General features: G+C 39.5%; 1 protein-coding gene across 1 annotated transcript in view; it reads left to right on the forward strand.

The window, feature by feature from the left end:
- LOC136155181 (ankyrin repeat domain-containing protein 26-like) overlaps positions 1 to 18,960 on the forward strand; it is a 63,639-nt gene that overhangs the window by 12,338 nt on the left and 32,341 nt on the right. Inside the window, exons 7-13 of the mRNA XM_065917052.1 lie at positions 800 to 833; positions 1,943 to 2,012; positions 7,495 to 7,555; positions 7,646 to 7,842; positions 16,859 to 16,988; positions 17,290 to 17,351; positions 18,820 to 18,907. Coding sequence (XP_065773124.1) covers positions 800 to 833; positions 1,943 to 2,012; positions 7,495 to 7,555; positions 7,646 to 7,842; positions 16,859 to 16,988; positions 17,290 to 17,351; positions 18,820 to 18,907 — 642 coding nt within the window. The remainder of the gene's footprint in view (positions 1 to 799; positions 834 to 1,942; positions 2,013 to 7,494; positions 7,556 to 7,645; positions 7,843 to 16,858; positions 16,989 to 17,289; positions 17,352 to 18,819; positions 18,908 to 18,960) is intronic.

Genomic DNA, 18,960 nt, shown 5'->3' on the forward strand with positions numbered 1-18,960 from the left:
GACCATCCTGCTCTCGGTGGTCCAGATACTCTTGAACAATGGAAGGTGATAGTCTCAAGAGATCATACTTTTCACATTTATTACTATGTACACATATATATTTAAAGCATTAAAAATGCTCAGCCTCCGTGAACCCTGCAGCATGCTCACCACTGCAAGTCCAGTCCCCATCCTCACCACCCATTTACCCATTTACCCTCCCCCACCCCCCTTTCAAGAGATTATCCTTGCTAAACCTGGAATCACTACATCTTTCGTACTTCTCTTGCATTTGGAAAGAGGGCCAGGAAGACTTTGTTTCCTATGTTTTACCACGCTCTAAAGTTCAGCGCCTGTAGACCACGCTTCCTTGTGATAGGGCATTTTCATCCTGAACTGAAGAGCCAGAGAATTTGTGTTATGTCCCAGCAAGACACCTGTAGTCTCTGTTCACTGCTCCAGGGAATGGAAGTCCAGAAGTACTGTGCTGTTCAAGTGTGCTATTGTCAGTTTATAGTACTGATTCTATTAATGGTGTAGTATCATTTTCTGTCAGTCTCCTAGAGTTTGGTTAGGATTATGGTCCTTGTATCAGCAGTTCTTTCTTTTTTTCTGTTCTGCCTTTGATGACCATCAAGGAGAGAAGTGGTTCTTAGGCATTAATGGCCCATGAGTATAGTACAATCACTATTCCCTCTAGTGTGGTCTCCAGGTGTGGTCCCAAAGGAATCCTTTTAAACAAAACATCAGTCTTGAGGTTTGAATAGTCTGTATTTTTCTTTTGTTGATTTAAAATGTGTCTTCCTTTTTTCTTTAATAGTGGATACGAGTTCTGAAGAAGCCTCTTTAAGCAGGTAGGATTTGACGGATTTTTAAAAATTGTATGTGTTACTAGGGGAACACACAGAGAGGAGAAGCTACTGTTTGTTGAGCATTCTACTCTGGGCTAGAGACTGCATTATCTGCGTAACATCTGTGACCTCATCGAGTCATCAGAGCAGCGTTGTAAATAACTGTGTCCTGCTTTTACTTAATGAGGCAACTGTGGTTCGGGGAGGTTGATGAATTGACCCATGATTCCATGGTTAAAATGAGTTGACCTGTGATTTGACAGCTGGCCTGCCTGGCTCCAGCATCCACTCTCGTGTCCCTCAGCAGAAATTGAGAAGTACCCGTCTAGCATATAAGTGAAACATGTAAATTAGTTCTCTGACTTGTGTCCATTTTCAGTTTTAGACATTGCGGGGGACTCCTGTATCCCCTTTGCAGTAAAGGGAGGAATGGGGCCTTCTCCATAAGTGATTCCCCTGCTGCAGGACCAAGACTGCCATTTCTGATGGACACAGATTAGTCTCTGAACCAGGGACAGACAATGGAGAAGGAACAGCATATCCTTCTGCTTTGAGTCATCAGGTTTATTCCACTTTGGGCAAACAAAAGTTATGTCAGTCCATCAATTAGATTTTCAGCTATTAGGACTTGGTGAAAACATATTTTCAGGCTCTGCCAATCTATTGGCTGTCAGTCTTTGTTAGTGGAAACTAAGGATGAGGCTTCCCTAGGTGTGTCATAGGTTGGGAGAGATGGGAGCAGAAACAGGTAACCAGCATCTTCTTGGAGCCTTCTCTGGGGAGCAGTGGGTAAGATGGTGAATAAGACTTCTCCTCCCAGTGCCGGTGCTGTGGGTTCAGTCTCCAGTCAGAGGAGCTGAGGTCCCGCAGGCCTCGGGGTCAGAGAGCCAGAACAAGGCAGAAGCAGCATGGCAACAAGTTCAGTAAAGACTTTAAAAATGGTCCACATCAAAATATCTTAGAAAAAATGTTTGAAAACAGAGGCCAAATTTTAATTACGTCAAGAAACTTCGTTTGCTGCATAGACAGCCAAACTTTCACTTGGTTTTTTTTTCTTCATTTAAAGAAATGAACTCACTCGTTTTTGTTGTATGTTTGTTTATGCTCTAAAGGTTTTCCAACAAACCTTGTGCTGACTCATGGCCTCCGTCAGATGATGAAGTCTTAGATTTTGAAACCAAGGTAAAGTGCCCTCTTGTGAAATTAGTTTCCATACTCTGAATTTAGCTTCATGTAGTATTTACTCTTAAATTCAGCAATGGTGTCCCTCTCACTGTTTTATGTTTATAATGGAACGTTCTTCAGAGCAAACTATTTGATAGAAATATGACTGGTTGATTTTTTTTAACTTTGGTGAATAATGAAGGTGGGGTGAAGAAAACAATGGGCTGGAAAATACAGAGTGACAGGAAAATTGTATTGGAAAAGCTTTCCCACAATGAAGGAACTATGAATTTTGGTCAAGGATAAAGAGTCTTACTGTGAACTTTAAACCATAAGAACATGACTTTTGCAATACTCACAGTGCAATACTCAGACAGTCAAGAATCTGCCTGCAGTGGTGGAGACCTGGCTTCGACCCCTGGGTTGGGAAGGTCCCCTGGAGAACAGCTGCCCACTCCAGTGTTCTGGCCTGGAGAATCCCATGGACCGCAGAGCCCATGGGGTTGCAGGGAGTCGGACACGACTGAGCGACTTTCCCTTCATAGGAGCGGAGACTGTGAATAACCGTAAGACCAAATTTGCAGCTTGGGATATTTTTTTTTTCTATTATAGTTTTAAAAAGACCTACCCCAAGTCCTGTGTCACATTCTAAAACTTCAGATTTCAGACATTTTGTATTATTGTGATTTAAGTATTCTTCTTATAGCCCTGTATCAGTATAAGCTAGTGGAGTTCAGAAAACAGTTGTGCATCTCCTGGAGCATGTAGCATAGGTCTCGAGTGTAAGAACCGTGTTAATAGTTTTTGAATGTGAATAAATAAAGAGACAAACGGTATCCTATATAATGTTACAGGTAATATAGTTCAGTTGTGTTATGTTGAGGAAGGGGGTCCTGCATAACAAGGAAATAAATAAGAAATACGTGAAAAGTGAAAGGTTACAGTGTTCTTTTCAGTGTCCACTCGTTGTGAGATGAGAAGTTTAGGTGAAAATTTTTGACCTTTTTTGCCCCATCTTGTGTTCCATTAAATGTTTCTTTTCAAGCCATACATTCTCCTCAGAATTTTGATTACCAGTTCTTTTTCCCAGTGAATAGTTAGGAATATTTCTTGATCAATTTTTCTCTCTCTCAAGTAATATTTTACAACATTCAGGTAGTGATGGATGACCGTATGTGGCTAATCGAATGACACTTTTTATAGTGGCAAAATTCAACTCTTATACGGTAGTATTTATAAACAAAAAGTTTTACAGTAATACAGATCACTATTTTAGGGATATATTATGAACAAAACCCTCTGCCTTAAATATATGTTTTATAGACAACATATGTTGACATTTTCATAAAATTTGCAGAACAATTTAGATGCGTAATTTATATATTAATAAAAGCATATAAAACAGAGGCTTTGTTCATAGTATATCCTTAAGAATACTGATATATTATTGATCTACAGTATATAAATTTTAAATGTTCGTGTTTTTCCACAAAGCTTATTATGCTTATTTTTTTTTCCTTAAGTTTGTGCTTGACTAGGAATGTCTGTCTCTGTCTGCTTCCTTTTCCTCCCCCACCTTTTTCTCTCTTTTTTACTGTTAACCTAATATTTCCTTGCAGAATACTTTCCTTCAGTGTCTGTTCTTTCAGTCCATCTCTGTCTCTTGTGAACATGTTTGATTATGGCTTTCTGTTTAGTGTGTTTGTGGCTTTCATTCATGATCATTTCCCTACAGGTTTACTCTTGGTTTTTCTCCCTTTTTCTTTGAAGGAGCCAAATTGAAACAATCATTTGTCTTTAGCTGTTTAACAAACAGAATAGAAGTAGCTTATACTGTTTGCACTTGTAACCTATCCAAATAAGGTTCTACTAAAATCTAAACTTATGTATTTCCCTTCCCAAGTGATGATTCATGCATGTAGAAATCATGCAAGTGAATTTCAGAATATAGCGATTAATTTAAATGTCTTAGTTTTTCAGTAGTGCTCTAAACAACCAGGGACAAATTTTTTTTTCTAGAACATTTTGGTCAAGAAAATAATCTAGTGGGTGTCATAGTATTTGTATAGCAGTCAATTGGGGTAAGGAGAGGAGCATCTGGGGTTTCTGATGTCATCTGTCATAATGCTTACCCCATGAGAAGGTTCAGTTCAGTCGCTCATTCGTATCTGACTCTTTGTGACCCCGTGAATCGCAGCACGCCAGGCCTACCTGTCCATCACCAACCCCCGGAGTTTACTCAAACTCACGTCCATCGAGTCAGTGATGCCATCCAGCCATCTCGTCTCCTGTCGTCCCCTTCTCCTCCTGCCCCCAATCCCTCCCAGCATCAGGGCCTTTTCCAGTGAGTCAAGTCTTCTCATGAGGTGGCCAAAGTATTGGAGTTTCAGCTTCAGCATCAGTCCTTCCAATGAAAACCCAGGACTGATCTCCTTTAGGATGGACTGGTTGGATCTCCTTGCAGTCCAAGGGACTCTCAAGAGTCTTCTCCAACACCACAGTTCAAAAGCATCAATTTTTCGGTGCTCAGCTTTCTTCACAGTCCAACTCTTACATCCATACATGGCCACTGGAGAAACCATAGCTGTGACTTAGATGGACCTTTGTTGGCAAAGTAATGTCTCTGCTTTTATATATGCTTTCTAGGTTGTTCATAACTTTCCTTCCAAGGAGTAAGCGTCTTTTCATTTCATGGCTGCAATCACCATCTCAAGTGATTTTGGAGCCCCCAAAAATAAAGTCTGACCCTGTTTCCACTGTTTCCCCATCTATTTCCCATGAAGTGATGGGACCAGATGCCATGATCTTAGTTTCCTGAATGTTGAGCTTTAAGCCAATTTTTGCACTCTCCTCTTTCACTTTCATCAAGAGGCTTTTTAGTTCCTCTTCACTTTCTGTCAGAAGGGTGGTGTCATCTGCATATCTGAGGTTATTGATGTTTCTTCCAGCAGTCTTGATTCCAGCTTGTGCTTCTTCCAGCCCAGCGTTTCTCATGATATACTCTGCATTTAAGTTAAATAAGCAGGGTGACAATATACAGCCTTGATGTACTCCTTTTCCTATTTGAAACCAGTCTGTTGTTCCATGTCTAGTTCTAACTGTTGCTTCCTGACCTGTGTATAGGTTTCTCAAGAAGCAGGTCCGGTGGTCTGGTATTCACATCTCTTTCAGAGTTTTCCACAGTTTATTGTGATCCACACAGTCAAAGGCTTTGGCATAGTCAATAAAGCAGAAATAGATGCTTTTCTGGAACTCTCTTGCTTTTTCTATGATCCAGTGGATGTTGACAATTTGATCTCTGGTTCCTCTGCCTTTTCTAAAACCAGCTTGAACATCTGGAAGTTCACCGTTCATGTATTGCTGAAGCCTGGCTTGGAGAATTTTGGGCATTACTTTACTAGCATGTGAGATGAGTGCAATTGTGTAGTTGTTTGATCATTCTTTGGGATTGGAATGAAAACGGACCTTTTCCAGTCCTGTGGCCTCTGCTGAGTTTTCCAAAAATGCTGGCATATTGAGTGCAGCCCTTTCACAGCATCATCTTTCAGGGTTTGATATAGCTCAACTGGAATTCCATCACCTCCACTAACTTTGTTCATAGTGATGCTTTCTAAGGCCCACTTGACTTCACATTCCAGGATGTCTGGCTCTAGGTGAGAGATCGCACCATTGTGATTATCTGGGTCGTGAAGATCTTTTTTGTACAGTCCTCCTGTGTATTCTTGCCACCTCTTCTTAATATCTTCTGCTTCTGTTAGGTCCATACCATTCCTGTCCTTTATCGAACCCATCTTTGCATGAAATGTTCCCTTGGTATCTCTAATTTTGTTGAAGAGATCTCTAGTCTTTCCCATTCTGTTGTTTTCCTCTATTTCTTCGAATTCATCACTGAGGAAGGCTTTCTTATCTTCTTGGCTATTCTTTGGAATGCTGCATTCAAATGGGAATATCTTTCCTTTTCTCCTTTGCTTTTCGCTTGTCTTCATTCCATAGCTGTTTGTAAAGTCTCCTCAGACTACCATTTTGGCTTTTTGCATTTCTTTTCCGTGAGGATGGTCTTGATCCCTGTCTCCTATACAAGTAGTCTCCTGTCCATAGTTCATCAGGTACTCTGTCTATCAGATCTAGTCCCTTAAATCTATTTCTCACTTCCACTGTATAGTCATAAGGGATTTGATTTAGGTGATACCTGAGTGATCTAGTGGTTTTCCCTACTTTCTCCAATTTAAGTCTGATTTTGGCCATAAGGAGTTCATGATCTGAGCCACAGTTAGCTGCTGGTCTTGTTTTTGCTGACTGTGTAGATTCTCCATCTTCGGCTGCAAAGTATATAATCAGTCTGATTTCGGTGTTGACCATCTGGTGATGTCCATGTGTAGAGTCTTCTCTTGTGTTGTTGGAAGAGGGTGTTTGCTATAACCAGTGTGTTCTCTTGGGAAAACTCTATTAGCCTTTGCCCTGCTTCATTCCATACCTCAAGGCCAAATTTGCCTGTTACTCCAGGTGTTTCTTGACTTCATACTTTTGGATTCCAATCCCCTATAATGAAAAGGATGTCTTTTTTGGGAGTTAGTTCTCAAAGGTCTTGTAGGTCTTCATAGAACCATTCAACTTCAGCTTCTTCAGCGTTACTGGTTAGGGCATAGGCTTGCATTACCATGATATTAAATGGTTTGCCTTGGAAACAAGCAGAGATCATTCTGTCATTTTTGAGATTACATCCAAGTCCTGCATTTGGGACTGTTTTGTTGACCATGATGGCTACTCCATTTCTTCTAAGGGATTCCTGCCCACAGTAGTAGATATAATGGTCATCTGAGTTAAATTCATCCATTCCAGTCCATTTTAGTTTGCTGATTCCTAGAATGGCAACATTCACTCTTGCCGTCTCCTTTTGACCACTTCCAATTTGCCTTGATTCATGGATCTATCATTCCAGGTTCCCATGCAATATTGCTCTTTACAGCAGCGGACCTTGCTTCTATCACCAGTCACATCCACGACTGGGTCTTGTTTTGCTTTGGCTCCATCCCTTCATTCTTTCTGGAGTTATTTCTCCACTGATCTCCAGTAGCATATTGGGCACCTATCGACCTGGGGAGTTCGTCTTTCAGTATCCTATCATTTTGCCTTTTCATACTGTTCATGGGGTTCTCAAGGCCAGAATACTGAAGTGTCTTGCCATTCCCTTCTCCAGTGGACCGCATACTGTCAGACGTCTCCACCGTGACCCATCCGTCCTGGGTGGCCCCACACGGCATGGCTCAGTTTCATTGAGTTAGACAGTGGTCCTGGGATCAGATGGGCGAGTTTTCTGTGATTGTGGTTTCAGTGTGCCTGCAGGTTAGTCAGGGGCCCAACTGGGATCTGAGTCCACACCTGAATGACTCCAGAGCCTGTGCTCTTTGTGTTAGGTCATATAGTAATGGGGGTGGGGGATTATAATTCTTGTATTCAAGTTGATTCTTGTTATGCTTCAAGCTCTTATTTTCTTCTCCAGCATGTCCCGAAACCAAACTTAGCAAAGCTACTGAAGGCTTTTCAGCAATCCAAGAGAAACGGTAAGTTATTTGAAGACTGTCCTCCTGGTGTTATTCACTGATTTGAAATTACACAGGTTCTCATGTACTCTCCCGTTTTTACTGTATTAGAAGCAGAAAGTGGCATTGTGAGATGGGAGAGTACCACCTTCTCTGAGAACAACAATTCTGATAGTGAAATTGAAGATGTGCTTGAAACCTTTCCCAAACCATCACCTGGAGTCCAGGGCTTCCCTCATCCTGTCTTTCCAAGGCCTGATCCTCTTCCAAAACCACTCAAGACTCTAGCAGACCTTGGTCTTCCACAGGTAAGTTGTGTTGTTTTTAACTCTTGTTTTCCCCTGTACTTTTCCACACACCATTCCCTTGATCCTTATGATGACAAAAAGGATTCCACCGTGGAAATGGAAGGCTTCAAAGTCATGATACAAAATGATGTGATAATAAGAGCAATATATCTGCATGATTCAGATTTATAAATGTTGGCATACTAAGTATGCCATTTAGAAAGAAAAGAATTACAAAGCAATTAGGAAAAGGAGCTAGATGAATATGAAGATGGGGAGGGCGATGAAGGGGAAGAATTCATTTAAGAAGGATAAGATGAATATGAGATGGAATGAAGGTCAAGATAATACAGATTATTTTACAAACACAGCAGACATAGTGAGGGTAAGTCAGATGAGGTACTCTATATTATAAATATGAGATGAATTATTTGAAATTCAACTTAGGAGAGAGTGAGGTCGTGAAAACTCAATAGTTAGACTCTTCTGAATGACATATAGCCGAGTTTTATGAAGAACTGAAAGAAAATTTGATCCTTAGGTTTTTTGGTTGTTGTTTTCAAGGTTGGTGGTGGTTTTTGTTTTTTTTTCTTTAATTGAAGTGTAGTCATTTACAATACTGTGTTAGTTTCAGGTGTATAGCAATGTGACTTGGTTACATTTGTATATGTATATATCTATATTGAATATAGTTCCCTCTGGAAGTTCATTTCAAGTTGAAGTGATTACTCTTTTTAAAAAAATTCTCACTTTGAAATGAATGAAGCAGTGTCTTCTATTTAATCTAGCAAAACTTTCATTTGTAGGCAGTTCTAGCTGAGCTCTGTTTTAGGCCTTAGCAGCTGTATTATGAATGAAGAGTTTGTGGCCCTTCCGTTTCTTGTGGTTACTAACTTACTGTTTGATACATACTTAATGTACTTAACTAATTTATCTTGCTGTTTGGTATAGTCTTGGTGGAGGTTTTGGATCTTTTTGAGAATAAAGAGGAAATAAGTAAGCATTTTATCTTCTCTTTTACTAAACCTATAATTTATAATTATATAAATGAGATTCTTAAACTCTCTTCATGACATAAGAAAATTTTAAGTTGCAACAGTCTTAAAGAAAAAAAATGTAGAAATTTCCCGCCCCCCCCCCCCCCCCCCCCCGCCTCCAGAGAGATTCTGATTTGTCTTTTCCTAATATGTGCAAGTAATGGGCAATTGCACATATTAAATGAATGAAATCATAATTCATGATTTTTTTCTTATGTAGACTACTTGTTATAAAATCATAAGGAAAGAAGAATTACCAACAGTTTGTAAAATTGTCTCAGAAAGATAATTTTTTTACTTTTTAAAATATCTATAGTAAAAAAAAAATAAATAAATAAATAAAATATCTATAGTAATATGTATATTCCATTTTAAGAATTTTATTAAAGAGTAAAATTTTAAGACTTTTTTCTTAGAAGTTATTTTTAAGTTAAGTTTTATTTTTAAGAAATTTATTTTTAAGGAACTATTAGCTTCAGTATTTATAGGTGTTAAATTAGCATGTCAGTTCTTTGTTACACATGTTAAACAAAAATGCGAATTCTTCCATATCTAAAACTCAGTCATTGTGGTTACTTGATTTTTTCAGCTCATTTGTTCTTTCCTGATGTGAATATTGAGTCCTGCTTGATAATCATAGATGTATTTGAAAACTTTGAAATCTCCAACTTGGATAATCATAGTTTTACTACTTTTTTAATATCTAGATTGTTCCTTCAATGTTTATCTGCCATTGCAGAAGGCATAGATAGAAAATTAGAGCCGTTAGAAAAGAAGAAGACGAGGAAATTTTCAAATGGGGTTTTTAGAAAATGTATTTATTCTTTAATTGAAGGATAATCTCTTTCCAAAATTTTGTTGTTTTCTGTCAAACATCAGCAAGAATCAGCCATGGGTACACCCGTGTCCCCTCCCTCCCCATCCCACCCTTCTGCATTGTCTCAGAGTCCCTTTCTGAGCTGCCTGAGTCCTACAGCAAATTCCCACTGGCTCTCTATTTTACACATGAAATTTTATATTTCCATGTTACTCTTTCCATCCATCTCACCCTCTCCCTCCTCCCCTCCTCCATGTCTCTAAGTCTGTTCTCTATGTCTGTTTCTCCATTGCTACCCTGCAAATAAATTGATCAGTACATTTGTAGATTCAGAATCTTTGTAGATTCCATATATGTGCGAATAGTATATGATATTTATATTTCTCTTTCTGACTTGCTTCACTCTGGAGAATAGGCTCTAGGTTTGTCAGCCTTGTTAGAGCTGACTCAGATGTGTTCCTCTTTATGGCTGAGTAATATTCCATTGCATATATTGTTCTAGTTCTGTGAAAAATGCCATTGGTCATTTGACAGTGATCACACTGAATCTGTAGATTGCATTTGGTAGTATAGTCATTTTCACAGTATTCATTCTTCCTACCCAGGAATATGGAATATCTCTCCACCTGTTTATGTCGTCTTTCTTTTCTTTCCTCAGCGTCTTAGAATTTTCCGTATACAGGAATTTGTCTCCTTAGGTAGGTTTATTGCTAGATATTTTATTCTTTTTGTTGCAGTGGTGAATGGGATTGGCTCCTTAATTTCACTTTCTGATTTTTCATTGTTAGTGTATAGGAATTCAAGTGAGTTCTGTGTATTGACCTTGTATCATACAACTTTGCTAAATTCACTGTTTAGCTCCAGTAATTTTTGTTTACTAGAAAATAGTTTCTCTTGGGTTTTCTATGTGTAGTATCATGTCATTTGCAAAAGTGAGAGTTTTACTTCTTTTCAGATCTGGATTCCTTTTATTTCTTTCTCTTCTGATTGCCATAGCTAGGACTTCCAAACCCATGCTGAATAATCGTAGTGAGAACGGACAATGTTGTCTTGTTCCTGATCTTAGAGGGAATGCTTTTCATTTTTCCTCATCAAGAATAATGTTTACTGTGGGTTTATCCTACATGGCCTTCACTATGTTGACATAGGTTCCTCCTGTGTCCATATTTTGAAGCGTTGTTGTCATAAACAGGTGCTGAACTGTGTCAAAGGCTTTTTCTGCCTCTATTGAGATGATCACATGGTTCTTATTTTTTAGTTTGTTAAGATGGTGCATCACATTGAAATTGGTTTGTGCATATTGAAGAATCCTTGCATCCCTGGCATAAACCCGAATTGATCATGGTGTATGAGCTATTGAATGTGTTGTTGAATTGTGTTTGCTAATATTTTGTTGAGGGTTTTTGCATCTGTGTTTGTCAGTGATATTGGCCTGTAATTTTCTTTTTTGTGTTGTCTCTGCCTGGTTTTGGTATCAAGGTGATTGTGGCCTCATAGAATGAGTTTGGAAGTGTTCCTTCCTCTGCAGTTTTTTGGAAGAGTTTCAGAAAAGTAGGCATTACCTCTTCTCTAAATGTTTGACAAAATTCCCCTGCAAAGCCATCTGGCCCTGGGCTTTTGTTTTTGGGAGATTTTGGATAACACGTTCTATTTCAGTGTTTGTAATTGGCTTGTTTGTCATTTTTATTTCTTCCCTGATTCAGTTTTAGGAGGTTGAACTTTTCTAAGAATCTGTCCATTTCCTCTCAGTTGTCCCTTTTATGAGCGTATTGTTGCTCATAAGGTTCTCTTATGATCCTTTTCATTTCTGTGTTGTCTGTTGTAACCTCTCCTTTTTCATTTCTAGTCTTGTCAATTTGATTTTTCTCCCTTCTGTTCTTGATGAGTCTGGCTAGTGGTGTGTCCATTTTGCTTATCTTCTCAAAGAACCAGTATTTAGTCTGATTAATCTTTGCTATTGTTGCCTTCATTTTCTTTTTCATTTATTTCTGCTCTGATCTGTATGATTTCTTTCCTTCTGCTGACTTTAGGGGGTTTGGTTCTTTTTCTAGCTGCTGTAAATGTAGAGTGTTGCCTGTTCAGTACTTTTCTTGTCCTTGAGGTAGGATTGTGCTGCTATCAACTTCTCTCTTGGAAGTGCTTTTACTGAATCCCATAGGTTTTGGGTGATCGTGTTTTTGTTGTCATCTATTTCTAGGAAACTTTTGATTTCCCTGCTTATGTCTTCAATAACCTTTTCAATATTCAGTAATGAATTGTTTAATCTCCATGAATTTGTGTTTTTTGCCATTTTTCTCCTGTAGTTGATATCTAGTCTGATAGTGTTGTGGTCAGAGAAGATACGTGATACATATTTTCAATGTTTTAAAATTTACTGAGGCTTGGTCTGTGGCCCAAGATGTGATCTCTTCTGGAGAATGTTCCATGTGCAGTTGAGAACAAAGTGTATTCTTCTGCATTTGGATGGATAGTCCTGAAGATATCAACTAGGTCCATTGGGTCTAATGTTTCATTGAAGTTCTGTGTTTCCTTATTGGTTCTCTGTCTTTTTTTTTTTTTTTTTTTCATTTATTTTTATTAGTTGGAGGCTAAATACTCCACAACATTGCAGTGGGTTCTGTCACACATTGACATGAATCAGCCATGGAGTTACATGTGTTCCCCATCCCGATCCCCCCTCCCACCTCCCTCTCCACCCGATTCCTCTGGGTCTTCCCAGTGCACCAGGCCCGAGCACTTGTCTCATGCATCCCACCTGGGCTGGTAATTTGTTTCCTTATAGACAATATACATGCTATTCTCTCGAAACATCCCACCCTCGTCTTCTCCCACAGAGTCCAAAAGTCTGTTCTGTACATCTGTGTCTCTTTTTCTGTTTTGCGTATAGGGTTATCATTACCATCTTTCTAAATTCCATATATATGTTAGTATGCTGTAATGATTTTTATCTTTCTGGCTTACTTCACTCTGTATAATGGGCTCCAGTTTCATCCATCTCATTAGAACTGATTCAAATGAATTCTTTTTAACAGCTGAGTAATATTCCATGGTGTATATGTACCAGAGCTTCCTTATCCATTCATCTGCTGATGGGCATCTAGGTTGCTTCCATGTCCTGGCTATTATAAACAGTGCTGCGATGAACATTGGGGTGCATGTGTCTCAGATCTAGTTTCCTCAGTGTGAATGCCCAGAAGTGGGATTGCTGGGTCATATGGCAGTTCTATTTCCAGTTTTTTAAGAAATCTCCACACTGTTCTCCATAGTGTCTGTACTAGTTTGCATTGCCACCAACAGTGTAAGAGGGTTCCCTTTTCTCCACACCCTCTCCAGCATTTATTGCTTGTAGACTTTTGGATAGCAGCCATCCTGACTGGCGTGTAATGGTACCTCATTGTGGTTTTGATTTGCATTTCTCTGATAATGAGTGATGTTGAGCATCTTTTCATGTGTGTGTTAGCCATCTGTATGTCTTCTTTGGCGAAATGTCTGTTTAGTTCTTTGTCCCATTTTTTGATTGGGTCATTTATTTTTCTGGAATTGAGCTTCAGGAGTTGCTTGTATATTTTTGAGATTAATCCTCTGTCTGTTGCTTCATTTGCTATTATTTTCTCCCAATCTGAGGGCTGTCTTTTCACCTTACTTGATTCTCTGTCTTGATGATCTGTCCATTGGTGTAAGTGGGGTGCTAAAAGTCCCCCACTATGACTGTGTTGCTTTTGAATTCCCCTCTTATGCATGTTACTGCTTGCCTTGTGTATTGTGGTTTTTCTATGTTGGGGGCATAAATATTTCCAATTGTTATGTCTTCTTCTTGGATTGACCCTTTGATCATTATGTAGTGTCCTTCTTCGTCTCTTATGATATTCTTCATTTTAAAGTCTGTTTTGTGTGAAATAAGGATTGCCACACTGGCTTTCTTTTGGTTACCATTCAAATGGAATATCTTTTTCCATTCATTTACTTTCAGTCTGTATTTGTCTCTAGGTCTGAAGCGGGTCTCTTGTGGGCAGTATATATATGGCTCTTGTTTTTGTATTCATTCAGTTATTCTGTATCTTTTGGTTGGTGCATTGAATCCATTTACATTTAAAGTACTAATTGATATATATGTTCCTGTTGACATTTTCTTAATTGTTTCTGGTTTGTTTTTGTAGATCTTTCCTTTCTCTTGTGTTTACTGGCTGTAAGTCCCTTTAGTATTTGTCGTAAGGCTGGTTTGGTGGTGCTAAATCCTCTTAACTTTTGTTTCATCTGTAAACCTTTTGATTTCTCCATCAATTTTGAATGAGATCTTTTCAAGTAGGGTTTTCTGTTTCTTTCTTACATCACAGTAGTACTTTAAAATGCCTCATAATTCCATCCTCACATAAACATTTCTCTTCTACAAATTAAAACTTGTCTTTTAAGATCAATTTTAAAACAGAGTCTTCTTGTAGCATCTTGAATGGGTGTTTTACAATTAAACCTTTTCATTAAACTTAAAAATGCCTATTATGGTAATATGTCAGAAACAAGTATTTGCATATTTTTTAAAAAGTATATTTTTATATCCTTGAAACATGTTGAAATATATAATTGACCATTTTAATCTCATAGTTTTCTTCCCCTGGTATTGTTTTATTTTCAAAAGTTCAGAATTCTGCCTAGGTTTGCATTAATTATACCAAGTTAGTATCTTTTACAAATAATTAAAGTATATGTTTTTCCTGAAGAAGTTAATCTATTTCTAATTCAAATGTTTTTACCCAAATCCTTTCTTCTGAGTCCCTTGCATGCCTCAAAATAATTTATTATACCCCAAACTGAAGGCGTTATCCCTGACGCTTCCCTCATCCCTGACTGTTTACAAGCTGTTCCTTCATCTGTCCTCCCCATCCTAGTAGACAGCATCCCTGAATTTCAGCCACAGTAGGAAAGATCCTGGAGTCCAAACGTCCTTGAAATTACCAGCTCCAGTCACTCAGGAAGTTCAGTATTTTCTGCCTGCTTATCAGTTTTCATATCTTATCACCATAACTCACTGTCTCACCTATAATCTTGAAATATTCTTTCCTAGTTTGGATACCCTGATGTTCTTTTTTATGTTGCTGCCAGAGTAACCTTTCTAAAATATGCTTGCTAATCTTTTCATTCCTCCTGGCTGTGCAGTTTGTTTTAGAATGACTGTTACCATTTCTGTTTGGCTGTTTTCAAAGCCAAATTAGCTTTTTAATTGCAGTTGCATGGACACTTTGGGTGATGCACAGTGTCTGGTGTGCTTACTGCCCACGTGGAGATTTGCTTACAGGCTTTTGGTTTCTGTTTTCCTCTTTACTGCCCTCCTGTACATACTGTCATGTTTGCTGCTTCCTTCAGTCTGCGTCTGAATTTATCCATAAGGAGTTCATGGGCTGTGCCACACTCAGCTCCCGGTCTTGTTTTTGCTGACTGTATAGAACTTCTCCATCTTTGGCTGCAAAGAGTATAGTCAACCTGATTTCGGAATTGACCATCTGGTGATGTCCATGCGTAGAGTCTTCTCTTGTGTTGTTGGAAGCGGGTGTTTGCTATGACCAGTGTGATCTCTTGGCAGAACTCTATTAGCCTTTGCCCTGCTTCATTCTCTACTCCAAGGCCAAATATCCAAATAGGGAAAGGAGTACATCAAGGCTATATATTGTCACCCTGCTTATTTCACTTATGTGCAGAGTACATCATGAGGAACACTGGTCTGGATGAAGCACAAGCTGGAATCAAGATGACTGGGAGAAATATCAATAACCTCAGATATGCAAAGGACACCACGCTTATGGCAGAAATTGAAGAACTAAAGAGCCTCTTGATGAAAGTGAAAGAGGAGAGTGAAAAGGTTGGCTTAAGACTCAACATTCCAAAACCTAAGATAATGGCATCCGGTGCTATCACTTCATGGGAAATAGATGGGGAAACAGTGGAAACAGTGACAGACTGTATTTTCTTGGGCTCCAAAATCACTGCAGATGGTGGCTGCAGCCATGAAATTAAAAGACAGTTGCTCTTTGGAAGAAAAGTTATGACCAATCTAGGCAGCATATTAAAAAGCAGAGACATTACTTTGCCAACAAAAGTCCATCTAGTCAAAGCTCTGATTTTTCCAGTACTCAAGTATGGATGTGAAAGTTGGACTATAAAGACAGCTGAGTGCCAAAGAATTGATGCTTTTGAACTGTGTTGTCGGAGAAGACTCTTGCAAGTCCCTTGGACTTCAAGGAGATCCAACCAGTCCATCCTAAAGGAAATCAGTCCTGAATATTCATTGGAAGGACTGATGCTGAAGCTGAAATTTTGACCACCTGATGCGAAGAACTGACTCATTGGAAAAGACCCTGATGCTGGGAATGATTGAAAGCAGGAGAAGAAGGGGACGACAGAGGATGAGATGGTCGGATGGCATCACCAACACAATGGACATGAGTTTGAGTAAACTTTGGGAGTTGGCAATGAGCAGGGAGGCCTGGCGTACTGCCGTCCATGGGGTCACAAAGAGTCGGACATGACTGAGGGACTGAACCAAATTGAACTTGCTACTTCCTAGTGCAGGGCAGTCTTTTCCCTTTCATTTGAATCAAAGCATGGCACCTAATAAAATAAAATATTTTTGTGTTGATGTAATGCCTTTACTTGTTTAGTAGATCCCCATCACTTGAAGGAAGAAGATGACACTTGCTTCTTCCTGTGTGAACCTGGTGCTCCAGTTTTGTCTCTCGATACAGTTCCCAGTAACTGTGATCTGTTTTCCACATGACTTGTTGACGTTGGTGCACACCGCATCTGTGGGTTCGGGCCGCCCTTCCTGGAACCCCCCTCCCATCCCGGCTCCGCACGCTCTGTCTCTGAGACACAGCCCGTGTCCCAGCGTTCCGTGTGCTTCGCGGGTCCTCCCGCCTCCTCGCCCCTTGGAGCCCGTCCTGCACTCTCTGCCCCTCAGCTGCAGAGCTGCCGACGGATCCTCTTCTGCTCTTGTTTGCTTTCATGTGTCTCTGCCTCACCCAGACACACAGCAGAGTCACTTTTCTTTACAGTTCTAACTCCTCCCGGGACATCCTAAAGGATGTCCTAGACACAGTGATTGCGTGTCGTCTTACTGGTGGACTGAATGACCAAATGAATGAGTATGTTTTCTGAAGTTGGGTTTTGGTTTCATTTTGTCTTGTTTTTATAGGAAGGAGCCCCAAAACCAGAACTTGTTGAAAAAGAAAGTGATACTTCTATTATTGAAAGGGCTCCCCAAGAACAAGCAAGTCATGAGCATTTGACTTCTGTTGATAGAGCACACAAAAATAATAAACATGGTAAGTTAGTGAATGTCTGTGAATTTTTTCTATACTTAAAAGCAAATATAAAAACATGTAAAGGGTATGGATCCAAATACGATATCCATTTTGTTTTAAGTACATTTCTTTTGCTCTCTTTCTTCAGAAGTGTCCTACCTACTACCAACTTTATATTCCTGAAAATGCTTCAACCCTCTGAAATTCTTTTCCGCTAGTTTATTTTATTGAAATATTTGTGGATAGAGATAGACTTACATATGTCTTTAAAATTCATAGTAGTGAATGTTCTCATTAATGTATCTGTGACTGCATATTACAGACATGATGTCAGCTGTAGGACTGGGAGAAGAGGAAGATACAGAATCGCCTTGGGATTCTGAGGTACCGTCTTCTGTTACTATTTTGAAATGTAAGCCCTGAGTAATAAGAACATGAAAGCAGGAGATGCTGTGACTTTCTCACCTTTGCATTTCCCCATCAAAACTTTGTTGTTTCTTTTAACCTACACTCCGTGCTAAATATTACCACATAGTACACTTTTGTTCATTTGCAAGGTTCACCTAATGGAGTCAGTGTAGTACAGAAACCAAGGCTTAGAGATGGTAAGGAATCTGTTTGAGTTCTGAAGTTACATTTATCTGAATATTGAAAGATTGTTTCAGGTCAGTCCATGGCCACATGTTTCTTTGTTGTGTGTGTGTGTGTGTGTGTGTGTGCGTGTGCGTGCGTGTGCATGGCCACATATTTCTTTGTTTTGTGTGTGTGTGTGTGTGTGTGTGTGTGTGAGGTCAGTCCATGGCCACATGTTTCTTTGTTTTGTGTGTGTGTGTGTGTGTGTGGTCAGTCCATGGCCATGTTTCTTTGTTTTGTGTGTGTGTATGTGTGTGTGTGTGTGTGTGTGTGTATGTGTTTATCACCTCTTTTTTAGATTCTTTCCCATATGGGCCATTGCAGAATATTGAGTGGCATTCCCTGTGCTAGACAGCAGGTCCTCATCAGTTACCTGTTTTATACACAATAGTGTGTAGCGTGTATGTGTCAGTCCCAATCTCCCAGCCAAATGTATGTTTATTTGGTACATACGCATCTGTAAACCTGCTAGAGAGGGTCAGAGAGAAACAGGTTGAATTGTGGTTTTTTATCACTTGGAGCTTGAAAGATAGTGCTTGAAACTTGAAAGTGTTACTGTGTTTGGATTGTCAGATTAATCTGAAAGAAACATTTCAACAGAAGCAAAAGTATGGGGAATAGTAATAAATATGTGGGATTGTAATAGCAGCAGTTTGCTTTAGCAGTGTTTTAATAAGTACAAACCATTTTGGATTGTTTAAGTAGCAGGGGGACTTCCCTGGTGGCTCCGACGGTAAAGCGTCTGCCTACAACGTATTAGAGCAACGTTCGATCCCTGGGTCGGGAAGATCCCCTGGAGAAGGAAATGGCAATCCACTCCAGTACTCTTGCCAAGAAAATCCCATGGATGGAGAAGCTAGGCGGGCTACAGTCCATGGGGTCGCAAAGAGTCAGACATGACTGAGTGACTCAACTTAAGTAGCAGGGCAGAGCCCCTTTATGGCAGCCGTACCTGAGGTAACATAAAGTAACGATGCCCTGTTTGAAGGTGGCAGCTATGGAACGAGATAGGAAGGGCCTGATGTCTTCATTGCTGGCAGCCACTGCCTGGTGATCCAGCAGTGTATGAAGTCAGCATCCAGGTTCTGTCAGTTGGCAGCTGTGAGATCTTGGCAAAACCTGTCTTAACTGGGTTAAATGTAGGAAGTTTTTAAAAGTAGGGTATTTTCTTAAGAAGACATTAGGAAACCTTCATGGAACTCAATATTCATTTTAACAGAGTATCTCTGAGAGTGTTCCACAGAAGTTTCTGGATCATTTATCTGGAGATGAAAGAGGAAAAAATACATTAAATGGACAAGCAGAAGGTAAGAGCTGTATTTTATAGAAAGGTTATTTGACAGAACATTGATTTAAAATG

Source organism: Muntiacus reevesi, unplaced genomic scaffold (assembly GCF_963930625.1).
Source record: "Muntiacus reevesi unplaced genomic scaffold, mMunRee1.1 SCAFFOLD_186, whole genome shotgun sequence".
Lineage (NCBI taxonomy): Eukaryota > Metazoa > Chordata > Mammalia > Artiodactyla > Cervidae > Muntiacus > Muntiacus reevesi.